Raw genomic sequence first — 24628 nt, 5'->3', positions numbered from 1 at the left:
AGAGAGAGCGAAATCAAACCTAAAATTGCCAAATAGCACGTCTGTATCCTGTCTAACGTCTAATGCCTGCATCCACTTTTGTAGCTTTCAAGTTAATGCAGCAAAACCAGCCAAAACTGAGATGAACAACACAATTTCGGCCCCCCCTTCACGCACACTTGCTGCCAATTGGCCCAAATTGATTGCAATTTTGCTGGGTTTCAACCTGCCCAATTGGTGCACGTGACACGTGTTTCTCACACATGGGGTGGAGCCGATACCTGTCATATTAATTACTTATCAATGAATTTGATGGTCTGTTTTGTATGGCACGTGCGGAGTATACAAAAGAGGGATTAATCTCTTCTTTGAAGCTTGAGCATGTTACATGAATAACGATCACTAAATACAGCATAAAAAAGTTACAAGCCAACACTATATATACAACCACCAAATTAAATCACAAAGAAACAAACCCAAGAAAAAGGAAAAAAAAAATTGCAGGAGTTATTCCCTGTTTGCTTGTACAGATGCAACAGGGACGTAGTCAAAAATTTAATTCAAGTGAAGCAAGTTCAAAATATAAGGATTATATATATATATATTTCAAATGAGACTGCCATTATCACGATCAAGAGCCCAAGCAAATCCACTTTTTGGCACAGCAACAATAATATCTTTCCAAGTTCCATTAACATGAGGGTTAGGGCCAGGAGGGCAACCAGGGGTTGAAAGATTGAAACATTTAGCCGCCAATTTAATGGTACCATTGGATCTTGCCCGTGTCCACGTCCAATGCCAGGAGTGAATCTGAATGATTCTCAAGCTCTACACATTCATTAGTAGGACTAGTGGATACTGTTTGATTATTTTGTTTTTCCTGGCATTCTGTCACGTGTGAGGAGCCCAGTATAAGTTGCCAGTGGCAATGTAAATGTGATTTCTGCGGGTATCAATTGATGGGCTCCTTACCCAGATTGCTGCTCCAGCGTATGCTCCTCTCTTGCCTTTGTTATCAGGCAGCATGTAAGTTTGCCGCAAGACTGCATCAGATTTGACATCTAATTTCAAGAGGCGGCCGCACAAAGTGCATCATTCTTCAATGCTTAGGCCTTCTTCTAGAGATGATGTACCAACATAGAAACTCCTTGAATGAATAGTTTACTACTAAAATAAATAGTTTAATATTTAAGATAAATGATAAATTTGTCTAAAGAAAAAAATTATAATTCATTTTCTTATCAAATTTTATATCAAACCAAACAATAAAATTTAATTTCACTATTTTTCTCCATTCCTCTCCATTCCACTCTTTTTCTCTCCATCCTTTTAATCAAACCAAACATGACCTTAGTGTCTATGTACATAAAATGTGTTCATCATTGAATGATCGAACTTATTATGGCGGAGAAAAAATGGTAATAGCATTCCTGGAGTGGAGAGAGGAAAGCTGTCTAAAAACGCGCTCAAAGTCAAGATGTGACCTGCTCAATCCTCTCCCAAGTCTTTTTCCTCCTTTAAAAAGTTCAATTGAGCTCTTATGAAATTGATTCATCAACACGATAGACGCGTCGATTAATCCACCGTCTTAATCACTTGTCCGAAATCAGGATGCGATTTTACATTAATGATGAAGGTCACTCTTTGCAATTACCAGTTCAATTAGAAGAAATACTTAATAGCGTATGCCCCAGCAACCCCACTAGTCCGGTGATACGATTTGCATAAAATGCCAATTTCTTACGAACGTGCCAACACACAGACCTCAAATCTGGTTTCAGGATAAATCATCTGTTAACAGTTTTATCAATTGTTGCTCCAGCTTCTAATGCAGAATACAAGTCAAGGAGTACCAGTTTTCGTACACAACACAAGTCTAGGAGTATCAGTTTTCGCACTGAATAAAAATTACGGGGGCAGCAATTAGATTCATGCACTACTATGACGCAGCTCACAGATCACGAATTATACATCTGCTGATCCAAGTCAGAGAAGAAACCTGCTGTTTATTACAGCATCTGCTGCCTTCGTTCTTATTTAGCAGGAATTCATTTGTATTAACAGGAAATGGAGCCAAGACAACAGAGTACAGCATACATATTTGCTTAACATTTATAAGATTGCTCGAAATGCATGAAATGGAACAGAACTAATCAATACAGAGAGAGTCGTGAAACATAGGTCAATCAGTTACAGGATGGCACAGTAACTGTAGTAATCTTCTCCAACAACGTACCAAACATCACATCTTTGACAAGCCTTTGGTGCAACAGGTACGAGTACACCTTGCTTTTCTTCTTTCTTCTCTTCCTTGGGGGGCCCAATACTCTCAATTGCTGCTGACTTCCTGAATTCTCTAACCTTTTTAATGATCTTCACTGGATCAGCGTCACCAATTACCGTCACTGTGTTCTTTGACGGGTCAATGACAATAGAAGTTATGCCTTCTAGCTTGGCAATTAACTTCATCACTTTCTGCCTGCACTTTAAGCAGAGTAATTTGACTGACACAATTGTTTTCTGCACCAGAAAAAAAAGAAAAAAGAAAAAGAAAAAGAGATTCATCAGTACTGTCTCTGAACTCAAGACCATTTAAATTCTCCTGCATCAAATGACTAGTAAAAGTAATGCAGAGTGTTGTCAGTGAGAGGAAAGTGATCAGAACTACATTAAATTTACAAAATACAAAACATCACATGGACAGGAAGTGATCAGAACTATAAGAGTTACAAAGTAGTGGTGGAACCTTTGCCATGATTATGTTCAGAAAATACAGCTACTAAAATCATATAAAAGTGCGGAGGCAATATATGATTATGTCCGAGTCGCTATATATAAATTATTTATCTCATTCAACTTCTTAGCTTATTTAATTGAAATATTGGGCAACCTATTCCTTGCATTTCCGGGTACAAGTTTGGTTGAAGACTTAATGGAGTGACAGTGTTAAGTGCAGACAAAGTAAATGCCAGTCAGAAGGTTCTTGATTGTATCACCTATTACCCCAAACAAGCATTCAATGCAGAATTTATAAATGAATACACTCAATTAGTAGAAATTTTAAAATACCTCGTATGTATTATAATTAATTGATGCACGCATGATATGTGTAGTCAAATTTAATATAACCACTAATTATATGATGATTTTTCAAAATAAATACACACATATCATAATATTATTTATTTATTATATAACTGACATAACATTTCTGATGCATTCTAAAAATTTTCCTCAACTAAACCAGGAGCCATATTAAACATATAACAGTCACTTAGAACGATGTCAAATTAGTAAGCGCCGACTGATTCTAGAATTCACAAACAAGAATATATGGTGCCTAGGCTAGCATGCATTCAAGTAAATTTGCCCCACCTCTGAACATATTAAATTCATTTTTGGCTGCACCCAACCACCCCCACCCCCACCAACAGAGACCTTTAACGAGTCAGGAACTCATTATCGAGCAAGTGGTACAGCTGAGTCGCGGCCACACCTCACAATTGTTCAACCAGGCTGATCAAAACACCCACACTGATCAACCATGAAGTACACAAAGCCTTTCATATCAGCCACAACTCCCTAGTCTAAAAGCATGATCCTTCTCGGGCTTTAAGTGATGCTGCAGTATAATTTGTTCCTAAAAGGTAAAACTTGTTTTATTTACTCAAAAATGAAAAACAGCTTATCATTAGTCACATTCGTCATCATAAATAATTGTTTGAAAAACAATATGGACTGCATTACTAAACTATTACTGAACATAATTCCTATATATATATATATTACTGAACATGAAAACGGAAGTCGAGCACTCTACTTCAGATACTAAGCCATATCGAAAATTTTAATACTGAGTTGCTAAGTAGATAAAATGGATTTCCATATATAAGGGATGTGTTACAATAAACTGAGACCATCAATTCAAATGTTTTAAATGGCCTCATCACCAGGATGTGCAAGAAAAGCCAGGATTTCCATCCTTTTCTATTGGTTAATCCACCACAATCAATTCTGCTCGCTGGCCCTTTTAGTTTTCGGGACCTTCTGACTTAAAGTTCAAAAATGATGCGGGAAGCAAATTTGTTCTCAATGTCTAATCATTTGACACTTTTAAAGTCTTAAAACATCACAACGGAAAGTCGCCTTTATTTTCCTTTCTCTGTTTTTCTCCTTTGGCTTTGCGTTTAATAGGTAAGACAGAAATACAGATGGTACAATGTAGCTTAGTACAGTGAAGTCCAATAGCAGTTTGCGTAGCTATACAACAAGAGTATTCCCAAAGCAGCAAGGCCACTACATGAATTTTGGTCATCATACGGTAGCAATACTCCTCACTGATCACTTTACACCACACTGCAGTTAATTGAATTCTAGCTGTGTGAATTAATAAGCCACATGGAATTCAGATGAAACAGCACCAAATAGTTGGCATATTGCTTTCCTTATTGGCCCCAAAAACTCTGTCCTGTCACTTTCTACCCTTCTTCCTCATTAAACCCCCATCATAATGAAATGAGGTTGAAAAAATGAGTCAATCTCCAAAGGAAACAAATTGGCACATAAGTAAAGCAGCAAGCCGCATCTATGCCTATACAATTAAAAACGCAAACTCCTGCACTCAAAAATGGATAAATCATGCTAATCTCCCATTTCACTTGCCTCCTGAAAAAGTGCTAAGAACCAACCAATAAGGTGGACAAACTAAAATCAAATACATTTATCTAGCACTGATTCAAGTTTCAAAATTTTCTAGTGCCACAGAGAAGGAGAGGGAATGAGAAATGGAAATCGCCAATAACTATTGTACATGTCGAAGGAAACAATAATTTTGCATGAGAAGAAAGAGGTAAGAAACACAAAGTTGAATTCTATCAGTAGGCATAAATACTCTTATAAGCATCATAACAACAATTTGTGGATTAACATGTATCAAACTACCAGTGCTTACCAGTGCTGTTTTTCAGAAAAAAAGTATCTTCCAATATCTCAATGTGTATTTTTGTCAGTATTTGTGGGTATATACTACCTACTCTTTAACATCTGAATGTAACAGCTTGATATCTTCTTGTCTTTTGCATAGTGCTCCTCCATTTTCTTGAAAGGTTTCAAATCCAGGTCAACGAAGTATGCCTAGGAAATTGCAAATTTAACAAGATGTCACAACCATATGAGAAAGTTCAGATCTAAGTAGAATGAAGCAAAACCCAGATAAACAGGAAGGAGTTCATTTTGCACAAACTACTGAATCTCTTATATTTTGCACAAGTTTCAATTCCGAACACTTTCTTTAACAGCTCCATTTTTTCTTCTTTTTTTTTCATAAAAAGAGGAAAGAGTATAAAAGGATGGATTAGTGGATTTTAAATTCAGATACAAACATCTCTCAGGGGGTCAATACCACCAACAAAAAATAAAACTGAAATGCTTAAATGTAAAGGGCCATTTACCTTGTAATCAAAAACTTGGTTCGTTGACTCTAGGTAAATGCTATTGTAAGATCCTGAAAACTCATTGCTCTTTGGTCTAAAACAGATCATCAAACTACAATCCTTTGCAGTTGCAGCTATCAAATAGTCCTTCACAATCTTCAAGCTTTCATTCATAGGAATTGAATGCAACGAGGTGCACAGGTGTGATGCTTTCTCTTCATCTAATTCTCTACATACCCTGCAGGGCTGAGAAATTATGTTATAATATGCATGAATTGCACCTTCAATGTCAAAATTATCGAGCTTCTGAACTTCAAGAAGCCGATCCAGAATTCCTGCTTGATGAACTGTCTCAGCAACAAGCTGTATAAAACTATCCGTACGCAGGCCATTATCTGCTTTAATAGTACACTTGAGCGCATCTTCAAATGCTTCTCCAAATGCAAAACTATTACCGCACATGCCACCGCCCAAACTCCCAAATATGAGAGAACCATTCAAGAATACGCGTAAATTGTTCTGAGGATTGGTATACAAAGCCTTGATAGCTTTACATATTCTTTCCTTGGACCCAGAAAAAAGGTCCAGTGGATCATATTCACTTCTCTCTGATATCTGCAATGTGATTTCAGTTAGATTGAGATATGGACTGGGGCTTGCATTGAGCGTCATCATTTATGAAGATTTAAGTGATACAACTACATACAGGAGCAGCTTGTAATAACTTAAAACTGAAAACAAATACATAGTCATGGGAAGAAAATGACCTCCTGTTCGCTCAACTTCAGGGCTTGATGCAGTTGAAAACGAGTTACGCTCCTTTTAATGGCATTTTCTTCAGCTATGAATCTTGAAATTGGGAGAAATCCACATTTGGGCTAGATACCGAAGCAAATATGTAATAAAATATCAGTTAAAATAATATTATGAAGTTTAAAGAAAAAGATATATTTCCTCAGAACAACATAGAAGAACACTGTGAGAACAGATATAGAATAAATGCACAGTTTCTGGAACAGACCTTTATTTCAACAGCTAGGCAGGGCTCCTCTCCAAGAATACCTGAGGAAAGAAGAAAAATTAGCTGGCAGTCTGATGTTTTAACCAAACTATGGTCAAATCACATATTCGGCTTCCTTCACTTGCTAATAGTGATGCTTAGAAGAAGGAAATATGCAGCAGAATATTTCTAAGTGCATACAGGAAAATGAAATATATATTAACAGAAGGTTCTCATTTAAAATAGATGTCTGGAGAGCAATTACCCTGAGGGAAGAGCGTATGATCAGACATGAGAAGCACAGAATCACAAGGTATCTTAATGTCAGCAGCATCAACTCGCCAAGCAGGACGCTGGCCTGTAACATTCTTCTGAACAGACTCAAGGAACTCCCGGGTCACACGGACACACATCTGCCAAATTCAATAAACAGAGAGGACATAAACTATAATCAGAACAACATTTTGCAGTCATCAAGCAGAACATCAAATATTTGCTGCAAAACTTTCATATAGATGACTAACAAACAGAATAAGTGTTGATGATCACACAGAGAGGGTTAGCTAAACTAAGTAAATCTATCACTTAATAACACAACTTTTTATCCCTATTTATTCTCCCATTCAAGGTTACAACAAAACAACAGATGCAAACTATCTCACTCATACAACCTGATGCAGCAAGATACAATTGGAGGAGTGAAAATACACTTTCCATTCTGGTCACCAGAATTTAAAAAGCTAATGTAGTAAGTAAAGAAACATACTCCAGCATCAATGTACTTGGGCCCTAACAATGGGCTCATGATCTTCTCCACATACATTTGCTCCATGGTCTCTTTGCTGGAAGAGGAAAGTAGCTCTTGATTGTCTCCCCACAAAAGCTGCTCATGCTTTCCAAAGACCGAGCCACCATTCACACACTGCGCCAACGACTCTTCCGGTTTGCCGTTCCTCCACGCCTTTGGTATTCGTAACACTTTCCCAACCTTACCCAAAAAATGTTGCAATTAATAAGGTCTAGTTTATGAATAATCTCCTCTTAGTCGCTCCGCTAAACAATTTTTTTTTTCTCTTTTTATGGTTACGAGAAAACAAATTTCGATTTTTTAGAAAATGAACGGAATGGAATTAAAGTTTGGAGATCGTACGAAAGCGGGAGAGGATCCGGCGTAAGCGAGAACAAGATTAGCGGCACCTTCACCTCGGTATATCCAGTCGGCAGCGTCATTTTGGTCCAAAACGACATCCATAATTGTTTAGTGACCCCGATCTGCCTCATAATCAGAATTAAGTCTAGCATCTAACTCTTAATCGCGATAAGGTTCCATGTAAACAAAATGGCGTTAGCAGTAGAAATTTGAAACATCACCTGAATGAATCGGCGAGTTCACTTCTGCTACGAGGGAGCTACAGTTAACAGTTTCGCAACGACTTCTGCACTTTCTTTGAAGTTCGTTAAATTGACCTGTTGTTGGCTTCTCTTTGAAGACCAATTGACTTACTGCTGTCTCTTAAAACGAGTTTTCGCTATTTGTTGTTATTAATGCGCCAGTTTTATCTCGCTAACCCCACTTCTGTCATTTTAATTTGGAATATCTAAAATACCCATCAAAATAATTTAAATTTTTAAATTTTTAAATTTTATTCTCTCTCCTCTCTCTCGTTCTCCCCCCACTTTCCTTCATTTTCTCTCTCGCCAATAATAACACCAACACGAACAATTTGACAACTTAACAAACCTCCTCCATAGTTTCCAAATTTGCTAATGGCGTTCACTTCATTCGATTTGGATTTTAAACGCAAATTTTTATTCTCTGTTTCAATCATGGAAGGAGCTTGAACTGGCGAGACATGGATTGAAGCTGTTCCAAGCAAAATCCGTCGTCATTTACGCCATGTTTGGATGCTTATCCATCTCTGTTTTGATTTTATTACAATTTACTAGTTACATATATGTTATTCAGTTTAATGGGATGTTGAGAAATAAAATGATGGGAAAATCCCAAGTTTTATTGTCATGAAAATTACTCACGATCAAAATCAATAGCATTTTGGCGACTAGGGCTTCAGTGACTAGAGGTTGGGAGCTGTTGAGATTTGGGGGAGAAATAAATAAGGGCAGTTTTGAAAATAAATAGAGATAATTGAGGAGTAGGACTGTTGAGATAGACTAATAAGGGGATTAAAAATCATGAATCAAAATTGTGCACTTTCAGTGCTATTCAATCCTGTTGTTTGGATGGGCATGTAGAGACATCCATCCTCCGTAAAGGGTATTTGGATGAACATGTACTTAATAGAATAAAAAAATATAATAATATAAGTCTCATGTATATATATCTGATTGTAAATATCAGTGTAACGATCTGCTGTCATAGCAGTTGTATATATCTCTGTGTAATACAGTAACCTGAGGCTTAATCAGTTTCAAAAAAAAAAAAACCCTGTTATTTTCTCTCATTAAACCCCTTCTTCTAAATTTCAAAATTACCTTTTTTCCTTAAAAAGCTATTGGTTTTTATTTCATTTTCTCTGTCTATTAAAATCTCAAAATAAATAAATAAAATGATCTCCTGTCTAATGGTCTATTTGTCCCAATTCTCAAACAAAAATGATCATTCCACATAACAAAGCCTCAACTTAAGTCAACTTTAGTAGTCAAAGTCAAATAAGTGAATGGACCAGATTGAGCACCCAAAAAGGGGAAAAAAAAAGAAGGAAAGAAAGAAAGAGAATTAGGGAGAGCTTAGAACAATTATCCACAATTACTAAAAGTATTTACGGCATGGAAGGAGAGCTTAGGTGATTAATTATAAATTACCCCATTGAATGGGCGGAATAAAGAAAACGAGGGGAAAATAACACCACCCCTAAATTTGGATGCTTAAATTCCTGAAAATTTCAGCCCAATTGTTATTCTTTAAATTGACATCAAACTAGTCCAAGACGAATCATCAAACAAATCTTATCCATATCTTTTTGTTTTTTGGTTTAAAAGAACACCACAAAAAATAGCTGTATTACCCACCGGACATTTTGAAGATGCAATATACCATTGAAAATAATTGTTTTTTTACAAAGATATTGATAAGCCGTCGAATAAATATGGAAAATATCATATGTTTTCTAAGGCAAAACTGCCTTTGATGATAGAGAAATTTTGTTTGTCGGAAATGGAATGTCGAGCCCAAGATTACTCTAAAATTTGTAAAGTTAGATTTAGGCCCAAATTTGTTTAAAAGTTTTATGCATAAAGTACTTTTTTCATGTTATTTGTGCAATCTGAAGATAGTTTTCTCTCTCTCATGTCCTAAGTTACTCTTATGAAATTTCAATTGATATAATTACTCTCATGTTGCGCTTATGGATGCTTCCTCTACCGTCCTAATTTTAATTAAATTTTACTCGATCCTTAGATTTTGACTCGCAATGGTGTGTGATTAATATGTACTCATCTTATTTTGTATTTCATTAACTATTAGTTCAACTGAAGGTAACAAATGAACCTGTATTTGATTTCTAAGGATTATTTCCGAAGGTAATTAACGACATTTCCGAGGACAACGCTGTCGAAAAATATTTTTTTTCTTCAATCGTTCATAAGAAATTATATTTTTCTGATATGACTTAATATGACGATAGTTGACAACGTGGTTACTTCGGAAATAAGTTTTTTTTTTAGTGTATATGTTTATTTCTGAATGATCCTTTTTGTTGTAGTCGAAGATTATAAAAACTTAACAAGATAGAGATAGATAAGTAGAATTAGTGCTTTTACTTTAAAAATCATGAATAATAGTAATATGCGATACCCAATTAAGAAATTCTAACCACAAGAAGTCAATAAGATGTCCCCAGCATCAAGCTATTTACAAGAATGGAACTAAGAAGAATAACACGTTTAGCTAAGCAAAAGCGAACAATATGATGGGCGAACAATATGATGAGAGTTGCTATTACAGCATATTCTAATGGTGGACCATAATCAAGCCGAAACATAATCATTTTCCCCCACTCTCTCTGCAAATTATGCATGTCTTTTCCTTTACCATTCGACGTGATTTTAGCCAAATTTGAAGTTCAATGCTTTGTGAATAAAGGTCCAATCCCGACATATCGTAACTTCAAATAGGGACGATTTTAAAAGGAATGTTATTTTAATAACAAATTCTTTTATTTATTATGGGAATGAGTAAATCAACTACAAATACAATCAACTTCCTAGTTCCTAGTCATTTGTATTTGACCTTTTACAGATGGCAAAATCTAGTAAACTGCGATACATATAAATCAACCACAAATAGAATCAACTTCCTAGTTCCTACTCACTAAAACAATTCATTTAACCATGCATATGAAAGAGAGTGAGGTGAAATAGTGTATCTCTTCATTGATATAACTGAATAATAATTTAAAATACATTTTTTGAATAGTTCGTTGGAATGTCTTTCTCAAACCTTTTCGACGTGTGGATTTAAAAATTAGACAGAGAACAATTACTTGGCACAAATTCTCTTAGTTGAAGTAGTACAAGTACTGAAGACAGATGGGGACGAGCGACCCCTACTCAGTTCAAAACCTTTTTAACAAAATCTTTATGATAATGACTAACAACGAGCCAACACTTAGCAAAGAACCCACTTTGACCATTTAAGTGAGAGAAAATGTTCGGTGGGATGAGCATAACACTGTATCTACATTTTTATTCAATAACTGAAAATACATTATATGTTTTTAGTGAAAAATAGCTTTCCTTATACTTTTCCTACATTGGGACATTGGGACTAGGGACGGCAACGGGCGAGATATATAGGGGTTGGATTTTAACCCCACTAATGAAAAATAATATGCACATCACTAATAAACTCCACTTTTAAGTCCACCAATGAAAAATTTTTAGGTAACTTTGTGAATAATTCAAATTTTAAGGACATTCGTTGTTGAGGTTATACCACATCGGTTGTGAAAAGGGTTGTGCTGAGTTTATGAGTGCAAGGAAAAGCATCACCCCTTGAGCTAATTTTTGGAATTGAGAGTAAGACCACCTAACACTGGTATCAAAACACAGGTTCAACAACAATCTTGGCCCAACTATCCAATAAGGAGAATCGATGTTTGTGCTTCTGATGCAAACCCGATGCGTGACGTGAAGATTGTTAAGGTTATCCCACATTAGTTGTGGAAGGGGCTAGTGATGAGTTTATAAATATGGAAAAAAAAAAAAAAGTCTCATCCCTTGAGTAAAGATGGTAAAAATCCACATAGGGACGAGGGTCCTAAAGGATTCTTCTCATTCAAGGAGGGTACGAGGATGATTTAACATGTAATTTCTTATTCAGGGAATGGACGAAGATTGTTTTTTTAATTCAGGTAAATGATATGTACAGACTAGAATCCCTATCCCCTCCCTACTTCCTCTTTTTAATTTTATATTTTGATTTATTTTTCTAAAATTATTATTGAATAAATAATAAAATTTATATCGTCATATATTAAATATTTGTGTAGATAACAAATACCAAAATATTTATATAAATTATATATATATATGTTAATATAAAGACTTTAATGTAATTTAGACTTAATCACAGCCCAGAGCTCACAACTCCACTAGCCCACAGCCCTCAAATTAAACCCTAAGCCACTCTATTAGAGTCTCAATCATCATTTCCAAATTAATCGCAATGCAGCTAGCACCCAACTTCTCATTATCTCATCATAGCCACGTCGTACATCGCATTGTCAGCCAGTAGCCCAGCTCATGATGTTCGTCACACCATAGTCGATGGTTAAGAGGTATCATTGCTCATAAATAGTATTCATATCAATATTATATAAAAATCATATTATTTAAATTTCTTTTAAAAGCATTATTTGAATATTATATATACCAAAAGCTTGGTGAAGTAAAATAAAATTAAGACTCATTCATGATCATTCTCATTTTATTTTAGATAATTTTAGGTTAATAGAAGCAAGGATGTAAGTGCTACACCACAATTAGTGATGTCATCCATTCTCAATTTTTTAATATTTTCACTTATGAGTTACATTGCTTTTATTATTTTTATTATTTTATATTTAAAACCTGAGGTTCTCTCTCAATTTGTCACTTTCCCCTATGAAGAACAAGAGAAGCAGGAGGCGCAAGGAGTTATTAAAAATATTAATTTAATATCTATATCCATTTCATTTATTTCATTATTGATATAAAAGTAATCTCTTTTTTTTGTTGTAAGATTATGAAGATTGACAAAGATAACTATTTTAATAATTTGTATTTTGTAGTGTGATTTTTGTAATAGATTGATATTAAGGTAAGATATATTATCAAACTTTATATTTATTTAATTTTTTTATATGATTAAATCATGTTCAAAAATAAAAAAATATATATATATAAGTTATTTAGGGATCAAGGACACTCGGGATCCCATGTTATTATTCTGGGATCCACATCCCTCCCTTAAGTAATTCTGATGGGAAAGGGAGGAGATAGAGATATATACAAAGTATCGAGGATGAGTATGGGGATATCAGTCCCCTTCTCTCCCCTTCCTAGTACCATCCCTATCTTTAAGCTAGTTTTAAGATCCATCTAATGTTGATAGGAATGGTAAGATCCTCTATGGGTTTAGAGCCCCATTGGGCCCCACCATAAATGAAGTGAATTTTAAATAATTTTTGGAAAACGAGATTGGGAATAAAGAAAAAATAATCCTTAAATTCTTAATAGGGTGATGTTTGGTTTTATACTTCTCACCCCCCTCCCACCCCAATCCCCATTATATATGAATGTTTTTTACTGTTCAATAATTTTTGTTTTATTAATTACAATGTTGGTTAATAAATTTTATTTTTATTTTTACCTAATAAAATAAATTATAACTAAAAGAAAACCTTACATTGTAATTCTTATTCAACTCTAAAATATTATTATGTTTTATTTTCTCTCTTAAGATACTACCTCTTCGAACACTTTTTAGTTTTAATATTATTTCAAGATATTATTTTAACCTTTTGGAGTTTTTAAAAATAATTTAAATATTTTTTAATATGATAATAATTTTATTTAAGTCTCTACTTTTTAATTTACTGAAATCATTTATCCGTATTTACTATAGAATAAGTAAATGGGGAATAGGGTGGGGATGAGGAAATCATTTCCCACATGATGGTTCCCATACCATCCCATTAAATTTATAAGAGGATGAGGTGAGGAATGGAGACGAAATTTTTAGTAGGGTAGGGAATGAGGTAGGCCTCCCCACCCCTACCCCACTCTATTGCCATTTCTGAACATGGATGACCCACAAGTCCAAAGTCTAAAAAGTTTGTTAACTGTGTAATTATTACTAAACATTGGACTTGGATGAAATTAGGCAACAACGTAAAAAAAGAAAAGCAAGAAAAGGAAGTGGAAACGACTTTAAGCAATTTTGTGAGAGCGAAAAATGAAAGATATGAGAAGAAGATAATGGCCAAAATATTTGATTTTAGGGGCTAAGGTATGTCAATCTTTGATTCGATAATCAAAGGTGAATTTAATTTAATTTTTTCCTAAAATTTGGAGGGTAAGTTTCCGACATTTTCCTATACATTTCTACTAATCTTAATTTTTATTACATTCTCTTTTAGATTGATAGTTTGATAAATCCATTTGATGGGAATAACATATACAAGACTGTTATTGTGAACTAAGATTGATGAGATTCTTAGGGCCCGTTTGGTATCGTTTTAGAGGCCCTGTTTTCATTTTCCTTTTCTAAATTTAAGTTAGTACGCGTTTGGTGGCTCGATTTCAAAAATCAAATGATAAAACAAATAATTTGAGATTCACTTTTATAACTGTGAAAGTGAGAACGTGTTTAACATGTTCTCGCCATATTTCAAAACTAAACTAAAAAATAGATTAAAAAACAAACTCCAGCGACTCTCACTTCATCCTTATCTCTTCGGGCTTGTCTCTTCAACTCTCTCTCTCGATCTACTCACAGCGTTTACTCTCTCGGTGTGCTTTATCTCTTCGACTCTCTCTCGCGATCTACTCACAGTGGTTACTCTCTCTTGTTGTGCCCAAAACGACTGCTGTACTGGCCGCCGCCGCTGCTTCATTGGGCCACTGTTATTGCTCCATCTCCGCCACCGTCGCTGCTCCGTCTCGACTGCCTCGACTGCTACTGCTCTGTCAGCTCCGTCTCTACTATTGTGAGTTGCTGATTTTTTTATTTTATTTGAGTAAATGCCCGCAAAACACCGTCGCTGTACTTCGTCTTTGCTGCCTGCACGCTAAACCTGTTCAGCTTTGCCGTATAAATTTAGGCTGCAGCCTCCGGACTCCATTGACGAATCCTTCATTGGAGCTTCATCACACAATTGTAGCAGAGTATCAAGGTAAATTATTAATTTTTTTTAATTAGATTTTGAATTATTTTAGTCATGGTGATTTGGGTTTTGGATTATTTTATATCTCATTTGGGTTGGGTTTACCTAATTTACATGATAGCTTTAATCTCGGTGGACATATATCATCATCATATACGTTGGAATTTTTCAATTATTCTATCAGAAGAGAAAGCTATGCAAATATGTTATTGAATTTTGGTGGCATTCTTGGTTGATTTTGAAATGTTAGCTAGCCTTTTGGCTGTACACAGATTGTCTAAACTTCATGTTTTCTTTGCATTTATAATGTCCTGCTGTGAAATTGAATGATGTAAAGGGTGCTGAAACTTTCCACTTTGTTATACTTAAATCAGTGTCCTTTGATTTAAAGACTTGGTCAAGTGTGTTGCTAAATTTTGGAGACAAGAATATGCCAGTGGTTTCTTAAGTAAAATAGAGAAAGTAATTAAAGCTTGTTAATTATCAAGATTTATATAATTAAATCTCTATTTTCTAATATTTAGGCTTCGTGTTTGGTATTTCAGAAACAAGTATTGAAGCAAATTGAAGAGACTGAACTATTCAAACCGAAGATTTGTAAAAGCCGATGCTTGTGAAATTTGCTTGGGAAACTGAAGTTAGATGAAACTTGCTGCAAGGAGCCAGACGTGACATTTGTAAAAGCTGATGATCCAAAGCCTATGACATTGGTTTCATGGAAAGTAAAAGCTGGTGGCATTGATCAAGGAATTGACATTTTGCTAGTTCCTTTGTCTCCAACAAATCAACTTGAGAAATTTGCTGCATTCAAGGATGTAAATGGTGTTAAGAATTTACTGTCTGTTATTTAGCTAGCCTTTTGATTGGGGAGCATGCATTTATAACTTAACAATGATATTTTGCAATAGTATTTGGGAACGTGGATGTATATACTTAGGTTATTTCACACAATCCACGTTTTATGTAATTATATTGCAACTATTATATCACTTTATTATTTTGTGACTATGTTTTAGCAAATAGAAATGTGTACACTTTTATGCTATTATCCGAAGATGACTTTCAATGAGTTTTGTACGTTTGAACTATTTCTTTATGTCGTGATATTTTTTAAGAGGTTATTTGGATAAATTATTAGCTTGAATTTTTATTTTAGAAGGGAAAATTGCTACAAAAAATAAATGTTATGTTGCCAAAAATTTTAAACTTTGCTTAATTTACGTGTATTCAATGAAGAATAATGATAATTTTTTTCACATTTTTAGTAAATAAATTGATGTAAAAATTCTTAAATTCTTTTATATTTTCTTTTTTTAAGTACTAATAAATATTGTTTTCTAAATATATAATTTAAATTAATCACCAAAACTATTTAATACAATGTTATGTAGTGAAATACCAAACATAATATAACTAAAAACATAATATAATTAAAAAATAATATTGGGAATTCGAAGGCATTTTTAAACGATGTTAAAAATTTGATTAAATTATTTTTTTGTATTTGTGTGTATTAGCTAAATAATTATTTTATGACTATAAATATAATGTAAATGATTAGTAAAAATTGTTTTTGAAAAAAACATTACCAAACACATATTATCTATTTTTATCATTTTTAATTGTGTCTACCAAACGCATATTACTGTTTTCAGTTTTAAAATATAGGATACAGAAAATGATACCAAACACATATTTAAATTCAAAATACAGCAATTGCAAAACATCATTTTCATTTTCATTTTTATTCTCAGAAAATACAAATTTAAAAACAATACCAAACAGGCCCTTAATGTTGTGGGCCTTTAGTATTATTTAGAGAAGAGTTTGTACTATAATCTCATTATTACACAGTGAAAGATAATATTGAACTATAGTCTATATTTTTTTATTTGGATTTTTCACGTAATCTATGTGTCTCCTATGGTTTATTGTCTTGGATTGTATTGGTTTATTTTCTTCTTATTTGTTTGTAGTACATATAAAGGAAAAGAGTTATTTTTCACTTGACTTGTAACTGCTTGTGTGGGTTCAGTTCTCAATAGAGTGGTATCAGAGCACATGTTCAATCTTAGGCAAACAATCTAATAAGGAAAACGAGTGTCTATGCTTCTAACACAAAACCCCATATATAAAGTGGAGATTATTGGAGTTATTTCATGTCGGTTGTGGAAGGGGTTGGGAATAAGTTTATAAGTGTGAAGAAAACCTCACTCCTTGAGCTAACTTTTGGAGTTAGGAGAAACACAAGACTACCTGGCACCTATTAAAATGTTCTTGTGTGGGATTAACAGTGGTACACCTACACATTCAGAAAAATCAATTACACCCCTTACTTTTTCATCAATTTAGTAAAACAATACAATTTTTATTTCATTTTCATATATGTCCCTAACTCAATTACTCTTATGTTTTCATCAATTTATGATAACAATAGACTTTTTATTTTATTTACAAATATGTCCCTAATTCAATTATATTATTTTCAATTGACATTAGTGACTTATTTTATAAAATGATTAAATTATACATTTATTGAATAGATTAAAAATATTAGGGAGCTAAAATTTTATTACTGCTTTAATTTATTTTTAAAAAAATTCTAGTAAGAAAAAGTCAATGTAATATAACGTTATATTAACTACATAAAAAATTTTTATGTGAATTTTTAGATTTTATTTATTAGTTATATTAACTAAGAGGACAAGTTAGAAAATATAATTTGAGTATTTTAAGGAGCATTTGATAGAATAATCATCAATATCTAATTTTTTAAAGAGAGTCAGAGTGTCTCACAAAAAAACAACTACACTTGAATACTTTTTTGTTGAATTGAGTTTAGTTTATTGTTGAAACTTTTGACTAATAATACTTTTATAATTTGAAAGGATGAATAAATTTTAATTGTTTAATTTATTAAGTCTGATAATTTAGTACTGCACTTCAAACATAAGAGTTTTACTGCGATTTTTAATTGATTGTAATTACATGTATTGATCTATTTTAATTTGAAATTATTAATTAATTTTTAATATTTATATAATTACATGTTATTATAGGTTGTACTGTCTCATTCTATAATTGAAAATTAGTGTTTTCATATTTGAATTGCCTTTTGTTTTCTACTTTTTTTATAATTATTTTTGTCTATAGTACATATTTAAAGGGATAAAGTTCTTGGTGTTCCTCTTCATTTAATGTATTTCTTTTTACTTACAAATTTTTATATTTACTTCAAAATATAAATTTTTAAAATTTAATTTAAAGTAATATTAAGTCTTGGGTCTGCCCTAGCCGTGAGCCAATTAAATTTTTTGACTTCTTGATCGTTTTTCCTAGGCGCATTTGCCAACTTTCCTTAAATATTTCAAGCAAGAAGGTCTTTGGTATATATCACATAATATTCAGATAATGCTTTTCAAAATACATGATGTATACTAATTTCATTTAGCAGGGGAACCATCAATGTCTTGATTGATAATTTGAAGTCTCTGATAAGCGACCAGTCTCGCATGAAACGTGAGGATACAACAATTGTAATAATACTGTTTTGTTTTTCTTTTTAAATTGATTTCAAAAGGCCACGTGTGAGCACTAACCAAGGACACGTATATACGAGCATTCTATTTTTTTGACGTTTTCGGACCACGTGTAAAAGTCTCAAGCTGTCGCTGATGATCATGTTTTCTTACCAAAGTGTAACTTAAACCGGTGAACCCAATCGGCTCAGAAGCATGAAAAACGTGATAGTGGATACAATCACCATACGGGGAAGACCATTATATTAACTTCGGGAAAATCTATATATATATATAAGATAAAGAACAAGAATTACTGCTAGTACTTTTAACCTTAGGGAATTGGCATGCAGATAGAAAGGAACTGATTCAAGCTTAATAAAGAGTTCCACTATCCTTATTGGCCAGCACAGTTCCGCACATGTCTATTCTCTTCGGACAATTAACGATTTTTTGCCTTGTCGCTTTCATTGATTTGAGGCTTGGTCCCCAAAAAAAAAGTTATTAATTATAGGAAAATAATTTAGTGAAGATTAGTATTCACCGTATGGTGAGTATTTAAACACATATATTAAATTTTGTATTTTTTTATGAATATATAATATTTAAATTGTGAATTAATCAAATAATATTTTATAGCACTTTAACTCACCAAAAGGTGAGCAATGCCGTCTATTAAATCATTACTCATTTCTTATACCCACGTGATTTAGCACGTTGTTTGATTCTATTAAATCATTACTCATTTCTTATACCCACGTGATTTAGCACGTTGTTTGGTTACTTACACGGATCATTTGATACGTAAGAAGCCAAAGTACTGATTGTTTGTATCATGGTCTTATAAATAGAGCATAAACACATACGCATTCTCATTCTCAACTCTTCATTGGCAATACTGCCGAGAAATAGAGAGAAATTTAAAGGGGAAAAATATGGAAGTAGTGAAAGTACTTCACATGAATAAAGGAGATGGTGAAACCAGCTATGCAAAAAATTCCACCGTTCAGGTTTGTTAATTCCATGTTACAAAATTTCATTTTAATGCTTATTATATTGTTCTTAATTAATTTCCTCATGGATACTACAATATATAACCCATGCAGTTGATTCAATTAATTACGTATGTAGAGCAAGATTATATCAACAGTGAAACCGGCGATTGAAGAAGCTATACTAGGAATCCTATGCGAAAAAGTCCCAGAGAGCATTGGGATTGCAGACCTAGGTTGTTCATCTGGACCCAACTCCTTGCTTGTGATCTCTGAGATAATGGACATCATACATGCCAGATGTCGCAATCTAGGTCGTCCATCGCCGGAGTTTAGGGTTTCTTTGAATGATCTTCCTGGCAATGACTTCAACTCCGTATTTGAGACATTGCCAGCGTTCTTCAAGAAGCAAAAACAAGAGAAGGGTATTGGATTCGGACGTTGCTACGTATCGGCCGTGGCTGGTTCCTTTTACGACAGACTGTTTCCTGACAAGAGTCTCCACTTTGTGCATTCTTCTTCAAGCCTCCACTGGCTCTCCCAGGTTAGTATGTAGTGACTGTAGTGAGTATAGCGTAGGGACACATATACAAATGTGTGTCTGTGATTACTTAAACAGTTTCTTTATTTCCAAGTCAAGGCATAAACAAACCGCTCCTGGTGGAGAATAAGAATCTATCCAGTGGTGTTATTTTCCACTCAACTTGCATCCACTGCATGCTTAATGACTCTGAAACCTTGAACATGCATATTTTATCTATATATCCAATTTTTGGAACTCCTTTGCAAAGGTCATGCTCAGTTACCCAAGTATTTCTTATTTTATTTTAATACTGGAACAGAGGTATTCTGTAACGAAGGGATAATAAACGAATGGTAGATAATTCCTGGTACAAGCATTTAATTTTTACTTTTTATTTTAGGATATTATTATCTTTCCACCAAATTTTTTAATAATTATTTTTTTCGCTTAATGTTTCAATCTTTATCATTTACAATCAAATTGTTGACTCTGTTAAGAAATTACTAATGTCACAAAAATATTTTAAGAATTTTAATATATCAAGACAAAAGTATTTTATTATCTACAATTTTATTAGTTAATTATTTTAGATTCATAAGATTATCAATTCATAAGAGTACTCTCCCTTTGTGTATAACTAATTTTGTGTTTTTTTTTTAGTTGTACTTACACAACTTAGGACTAAATTAAGCTTTTACTACAATTTCTATTAAAAATTATATTATTTTTAATATTGTAGTAGTAAAATGATAATAATTGAAATATTAAGTGAGAAAATGATTGTTATAATTTTTTAGTAATAAAGTGATATATCAAGAAAAATTAAGTGCTAAAGTATTAATATCCCAAATACCCTTTTTATCATTAATAAAGAAACCAGTATAGGGATGGTAAAATTCTCTATAGGTTTGAGGTCCCATGGGACTCCACCCCAAATATAGTAAATTTTGAATAATTTTTAGGGAATGAGGTGGGGAATGTGGATTTTACCGTTGTTTCATAATTTTACCGTTGTTTCAATAAACTAGCTGCTATCGTTGTTTCAATAAACTCACAATTCAAGCAATGAAATCTTGACACTTACTCTATCGCACTTGATATCGTGCACGACGACACACATAAGAGACATAACTAGCTGCTACCACCGGCCCTTTGATGTAAACTTTCTGGCTTTAATGCAATTTCAATCACTTTCGTTATACTGTTGTTAGTTTAAATATGCTTTTCAGCATTAATAATACGTGATACCCATTAATTTTCCATTGCCAAATTAAATGATCGTTTGCTATTTCAATAGCATAACCACCAATTTAACTAAGTTTGTACATTTTCAAGAACAAGAACTTTATTTAGTGATATTTATTACTATTGCAAATATTTTATTTTATTTTACTTTTACAGAGTGATAATATTTAAATGTTAGTTGAGCCGGGGTGTATCCAATGAGTATCAAACCAGATCGGATCGAAATAGACAACGATCCACCGGTAAAATCGGGAGTAAAGAAATTAATATTGAAAAAAAAAAGATTGTTATGATTTCTTTAATTTGAAAATAATTTTCTTTTTCTTTTTACTTTATATAAATGAAATATAACTGATAGAAAACTCTATAATATAACTTTTATTCAACCTTAAAACATTGTTATGATTTCTTTTCTATCTTAAAATACTGCTCTCTTCAACTATTTTTTAATTTTGATATCATTTCAAGATATTGTTTAATATATTTAGAGATTTTTTAAAATAATTTAAATACTTTTATAATATAATAATAATTTTATTTAAATATTTAATTTTTAATTTATTGAAATCAGGTATCTATATTTATTAGAAAGAAAAATGAATAGGAAATGAGGTGGAGATAAGGAAATCATTCCTCATGTGGTGATTTCCATTCCCCACCCTACTAAATTTATTAGAAAAGAGGTAAAAATTTTAATGGAGTGTGGAATAAGATATGCCTTCCCTTATTTAGAGCGTCGGTGCATAGTAGGTGAAAAGTGTGGCTAGGAAAAGTTGAAAGTAAAAATAGTCAGATTTTTGGAGAAATCAAGATTAGAAACGTATGTAGGGAACTAGATTGTACTTTGATTAATTTGAACAATTAATGAAAGTAATCTGAATGAAAATTATGTACAGGTACCCCCCGTTCTAGAGAGCAATGCTATCCCAGCGGCTCTGAATAAGGGAAAAATCTACATATCAAAGAGTAGCCCACAGTGCGTGTTGGATGCCTACTCGGTGCAATTCCAAAATAATTTTTCGATGTTTCTGAGATCACGAGCAGCAGAAATGGTTGCTGGAGGCCGCATGGTCTTATCGTTCCTGGGCAGGAGATCCATTGATCCTACTACCGAAGAAAGTTGCTACCACTGGGAGCTCTTAGCACAAGCACTTATGAGCATGGTTACTGAGGTACTATCAATGATTTAATTTCTTCCATGTGTTTATCTTCTGGCCCCCCTCCCTCTCTACATATATATTTATATGCACCTAATTATAATATCCAAAATTTCCATTGTACAAAATACAAATAATATTTGGCATGCAGGGTTTGATTGAAGAGGAAAAGCTTGATTCGTTCAATGCTCCTTATTACGCTCCATGTCCTGAAGAGCTAAAGATGGAGATACAAAAGGAAGGCTCATTCATCATTGATCTCCTTGACCATTTTGAAATTGACTGGGATGGGGGTGTTGAAGAACTCACCAGCACAATGTCACTGCCTCTAGCAAGAGGACAGCGAGTGGCTAAGACAATAAGAGCCGTAGTGGAATCCATGTTTGAACTTCATTTTGGGAGGGGCATAATGGACCCTCTATTTACAAGATATGCTGAGATAGTGGACGGTTACTTGTCTAAGAACAGCGCCAATTTCATTAATTTGGTCGTTTCGATTATCAAAAAGGATAACTAATCTAAGCATAAATAAAGAGCATTAAATTATTGTGTACTCCTTCAACTGTGATCCGCATGCAAGTTCACGTGTTGCTGCCTCTGTTTTTATTGTACTACATTCGGATTATATTTTAAATTACTATTTTCCTTTCTACCAGATATTAATTCCGAAATCTAACTCACACAAATATATATATATATGAGAAAATATATATTCCTATAAAATTTAGAGAAATCAAGGCCCCTAGAAGGCTTGAATCCACTCCTGAGAAACAAGGCCTAGTACTCACATTATATTTAATTAGTTTCTTAATAAGTTCGTTTCATATTCATATTTATATCAAGATTAACTAATTATAAAATAAGGTGGCTGGTACTTAGAACTCAATGCCTACAATGAAATGGAAATAATTTTTTTTTTTTTAAAAAAAAGGCCACTAGAAGTTTCTATTTTTTGTATACAAGTTTGTCCGCAGATAATGAGACAAGCTTAGGTAGGCAGTTGTTGTAGAAACTCTGTGTAATATTCATAGATCCTAATACAAATTCTATGAAGCAGGAAAAGAAGAAGGCAGAAAATTCAGATTTATGAATTAATATGTATGCCAAAGAACCCGTTATTCCGAGAATCAGACTTCAATTATGCCTAAAAATTTAATGAAAGCATTAGACAGATTTATAAGATATTTGCCAAATAATTTTGTCTCTAGCCGCATCACCACTAATTGATAAATACAATTTTAGGAATAAACTAAGTAATATTAAGTGTGAGCATTTGGTTTGGGTTAACCCGAATCGAACTTAAAATAAATTTTTTGTTCATTTCAGTTTAGGTTAAACTTTTGAACCTTATCAGTTTCAAATCTCCAAAATGATTGGATTGTATTTTGGTTCAAGTTCTTGATCAATTTAACTTAAAAAAAATAACACAAAAATTTAAACATACAAACAGTCAAACCTATTCCCAAAATTCCATATTAACAAAATCAAAACTCAAAAAATAAAGAGAATAAAAATCAAAACATAATGCCTAATGGTCCTAATCCCCAAAATTCAAAATTGACATTTGACAAAATTCAAAATTGAGAGTAAAGGGAGCCTATATTGTTAGGAAATTGAGATTCTTCCCAAGGTCACTCCAAGTAATTTGTCAGGCAACATATTAATAGAAAAATTAATTGGAGAGTACATCAATTACACAAAATAAGATTTACGTAGAAAACTCTAAATCCGGATAAAAACCACGATCATTGCCAAAAGAAAACCAGGTAAAAAATATTCACTACATGAAAACTACATGTTTAAGAATATTTCTCTCCATTTTCAATCACCAAATGCTTTCAATTTTTTGGGGATGCCAATCTCTCAAATGAGAGCTTCCTTTTGTGGGCAAAATTTTGCCTAAAAATTCCAATATTGTGGGCATAAAAAATAAAATAATGCGGCTTCCTTTTTCTTCTTTAACAATTATGTCTAGATCCACATTTGTGGCTTCTTTGATAGTCACCAGCCAGCATCTTTGAGACTTTTTCTTTTAATCACATTTTCAATAATTTTCACCATGATTTTAAAAAAAAAAAAATCATAACTATTGCTACAAGGCACTGTCTTCAACTACAATCATAATTATCAAAAACATTAATTGTAATAATATGGGAGTTTATGAGATTAATGATATTGTGTCAATAGTTCAAGAGCTAACGACTAATATTAGCGCAACTTAAGCCCAAACATTGTTTGATCTGACTTGGGCCGTTGGGCGAGGGCCGTGAAGGCTGGAATTGAGAAGTGTGGCTGTTGCATAAACAGCGCAATAGACAGCGCACCATGCATCATATTAAAGAGTCATGCTTTTCACACCCCCTTAATATCTTGACAAAACCCTATTTTTAATTTT

General features: G+C 33.2%; 3 protein-coding genes across 5 annotated transcripts; 1 reads left to right on the top strand and 2 right to left on the bottom strand.

Annotated features, from left to right (window-relative positions):
• Window positions 1-1965: 1965 nt before the first annotated feature.
• On the bottom strand, window positions 1966-7956 carry LOC102620706 (inositol-pentakisphosphate 2-kinase-like). 3 transcript variants are annotated; one of them, XM_052442611.1, is made up of 10 exons: window positions 7783-7956; window positions 7562-7683; window positions 7178-7399; window positions 6677-6824; window positions 6433-6473; window positions 6179-6289; window positions 5430-6026; window positions 4931-5112; window positions 3355-4599; window positions 1966-2499 (listed from the first exon to the last, which is right to left on the bottom strand). In XM_052442611.1, exons 2-8 carry the CDS (start codon window positions 7661-7663, stop codon window positions 5005-5007), a joined length of 1329 nt encoding a protein of 442 aa, XP_052298571.1. In that variant the 5' UTR covers window positions 7664-7683; window positions 7783-7956; the 3' UTR covers window positions 1966-2499; window positions 3355-4599; window positions 4931-5004. The 3 variants fall into 3 exon arrangements, with proteins under 3 accessions (XP_052298571.1, XP_052298570.1, XP_006473539.2); XM_052442610.1 differs by having other exon boundaries at window positions 3355-4594; XM_006473476.4 differs by having other exon boundaries at window positions 3355-5112; window positions 7783-7955.
• On the bottom strand, window positions 2170-2734 carry LOC107176407 (heavy metal-associated isoprenylated plant protein 43-like). Its single transcript, XM_015528869.3, has 2 exons — window positions 2726-2734; window positions 2170-2499 (listed from the first exon to the last, which is right to left on the bottom strand). The coding sequence occupies exons 1-2, from the start codon at window positions 2732-2734 to the stop codon at window positions 2170-2172; spliced, it is 339 nt and encodes a 112-aa protein (XP_015384355.2).
• An 11243-nt stretch (window positions 7957-19199) lies between the features above and the next one.
• LOC102620435 (probable jasmonic acid carboxyl methyltransferase 2) lies at window positions 19200-22896 on the top strand. The gene is made up of 4 exons (XM_006473475.4): window positions 19200-19326; window positions 19448-19852; window positions 21973-22248; window positions 22385-22896. The coding sequence occupies exons 1-4, from the start codon at window positions 19252-19254 to the stop codon at window positions 22748-22750; spliced, it is 1122 nt and encodes a 373-aa protein (XP_006473538.2). The 5' UTR covers window positions 19200-19251; the 3' UTR covers window positions 22751-22896.
• The last annotated feature ends 1732 nt before the right edge of the window (window positions 22897-24628 follow it).

This window comes from Citrus sinensis, chromosome 5, assembly GCF_022201045.2.
Source record: "Citrus sinensis cultivar Valencia sweet orange chromosome 5, DVS_A1.0, whole genome shotgun sequence".
In the NCBI taxonomy this organism is placed as follows: domain Eukaryota; kingdom Viridiplantae; phylum Streptophyta; class Magnoliopsida; order Sapindales; family Rutaceae; genus Citrus; species Citrus sinensis.
This window is presented reverse-complemented; position numbering and strand designations above follow the sequence as displayed.

What these genes read in the sequence shown, in the direction of transcription:
- LOC102620435 (XM_006473475.4), top strand. Translation starts at nt 19,252, where the DNA reads ATGGAAGTAGTGAAAGTACTTCACATGAATAAAGGAGATGGTGAAACC. An exon ending in CAAAAAATTCCACCGTTCAG is followed by an intron (nt 19,327 to 19,447) that starts GTTTGTTAATTC and finishes TTACGTATGTAG; the next exon opens with AGCAAGATTATATCAACAGT. An exon ending in GCCTCCACTGGCTCTCCCAG is followed by an intron (nt 19,853 to 21,972) that starts GTTAGTATGTAG and finishes AATTATGTACAG; the next exon opens with GTACCCCCCGTTCTAGAGAG.
- LOC102620706 (XM_052442611.1), bottom strand. Translation starts at nt 7,663, where the DNA reads ATGGATGTCGTTTTGGACCAAAATGACGCTGCCGACTGGATATACCGA. An exon ending in CCGGATCCTCTCCCGCTTTC is followed by an intron (nt 7,400 to 7,561) that starts GTACGATCTCCA and finishes TTTTTGGGTAAG; the next exon opens with GTTGGGAAAGTGTTACGAAT. An exon ending in TCATACGCTCTTCCCTCAGG is followed by an intron (nt 6,474 to 6,676) that starts GTAATTGCTCTC and finishes TTCTTTCCTCAG; the next exon opens with GTATTCTTGGAGAGGAGCCC.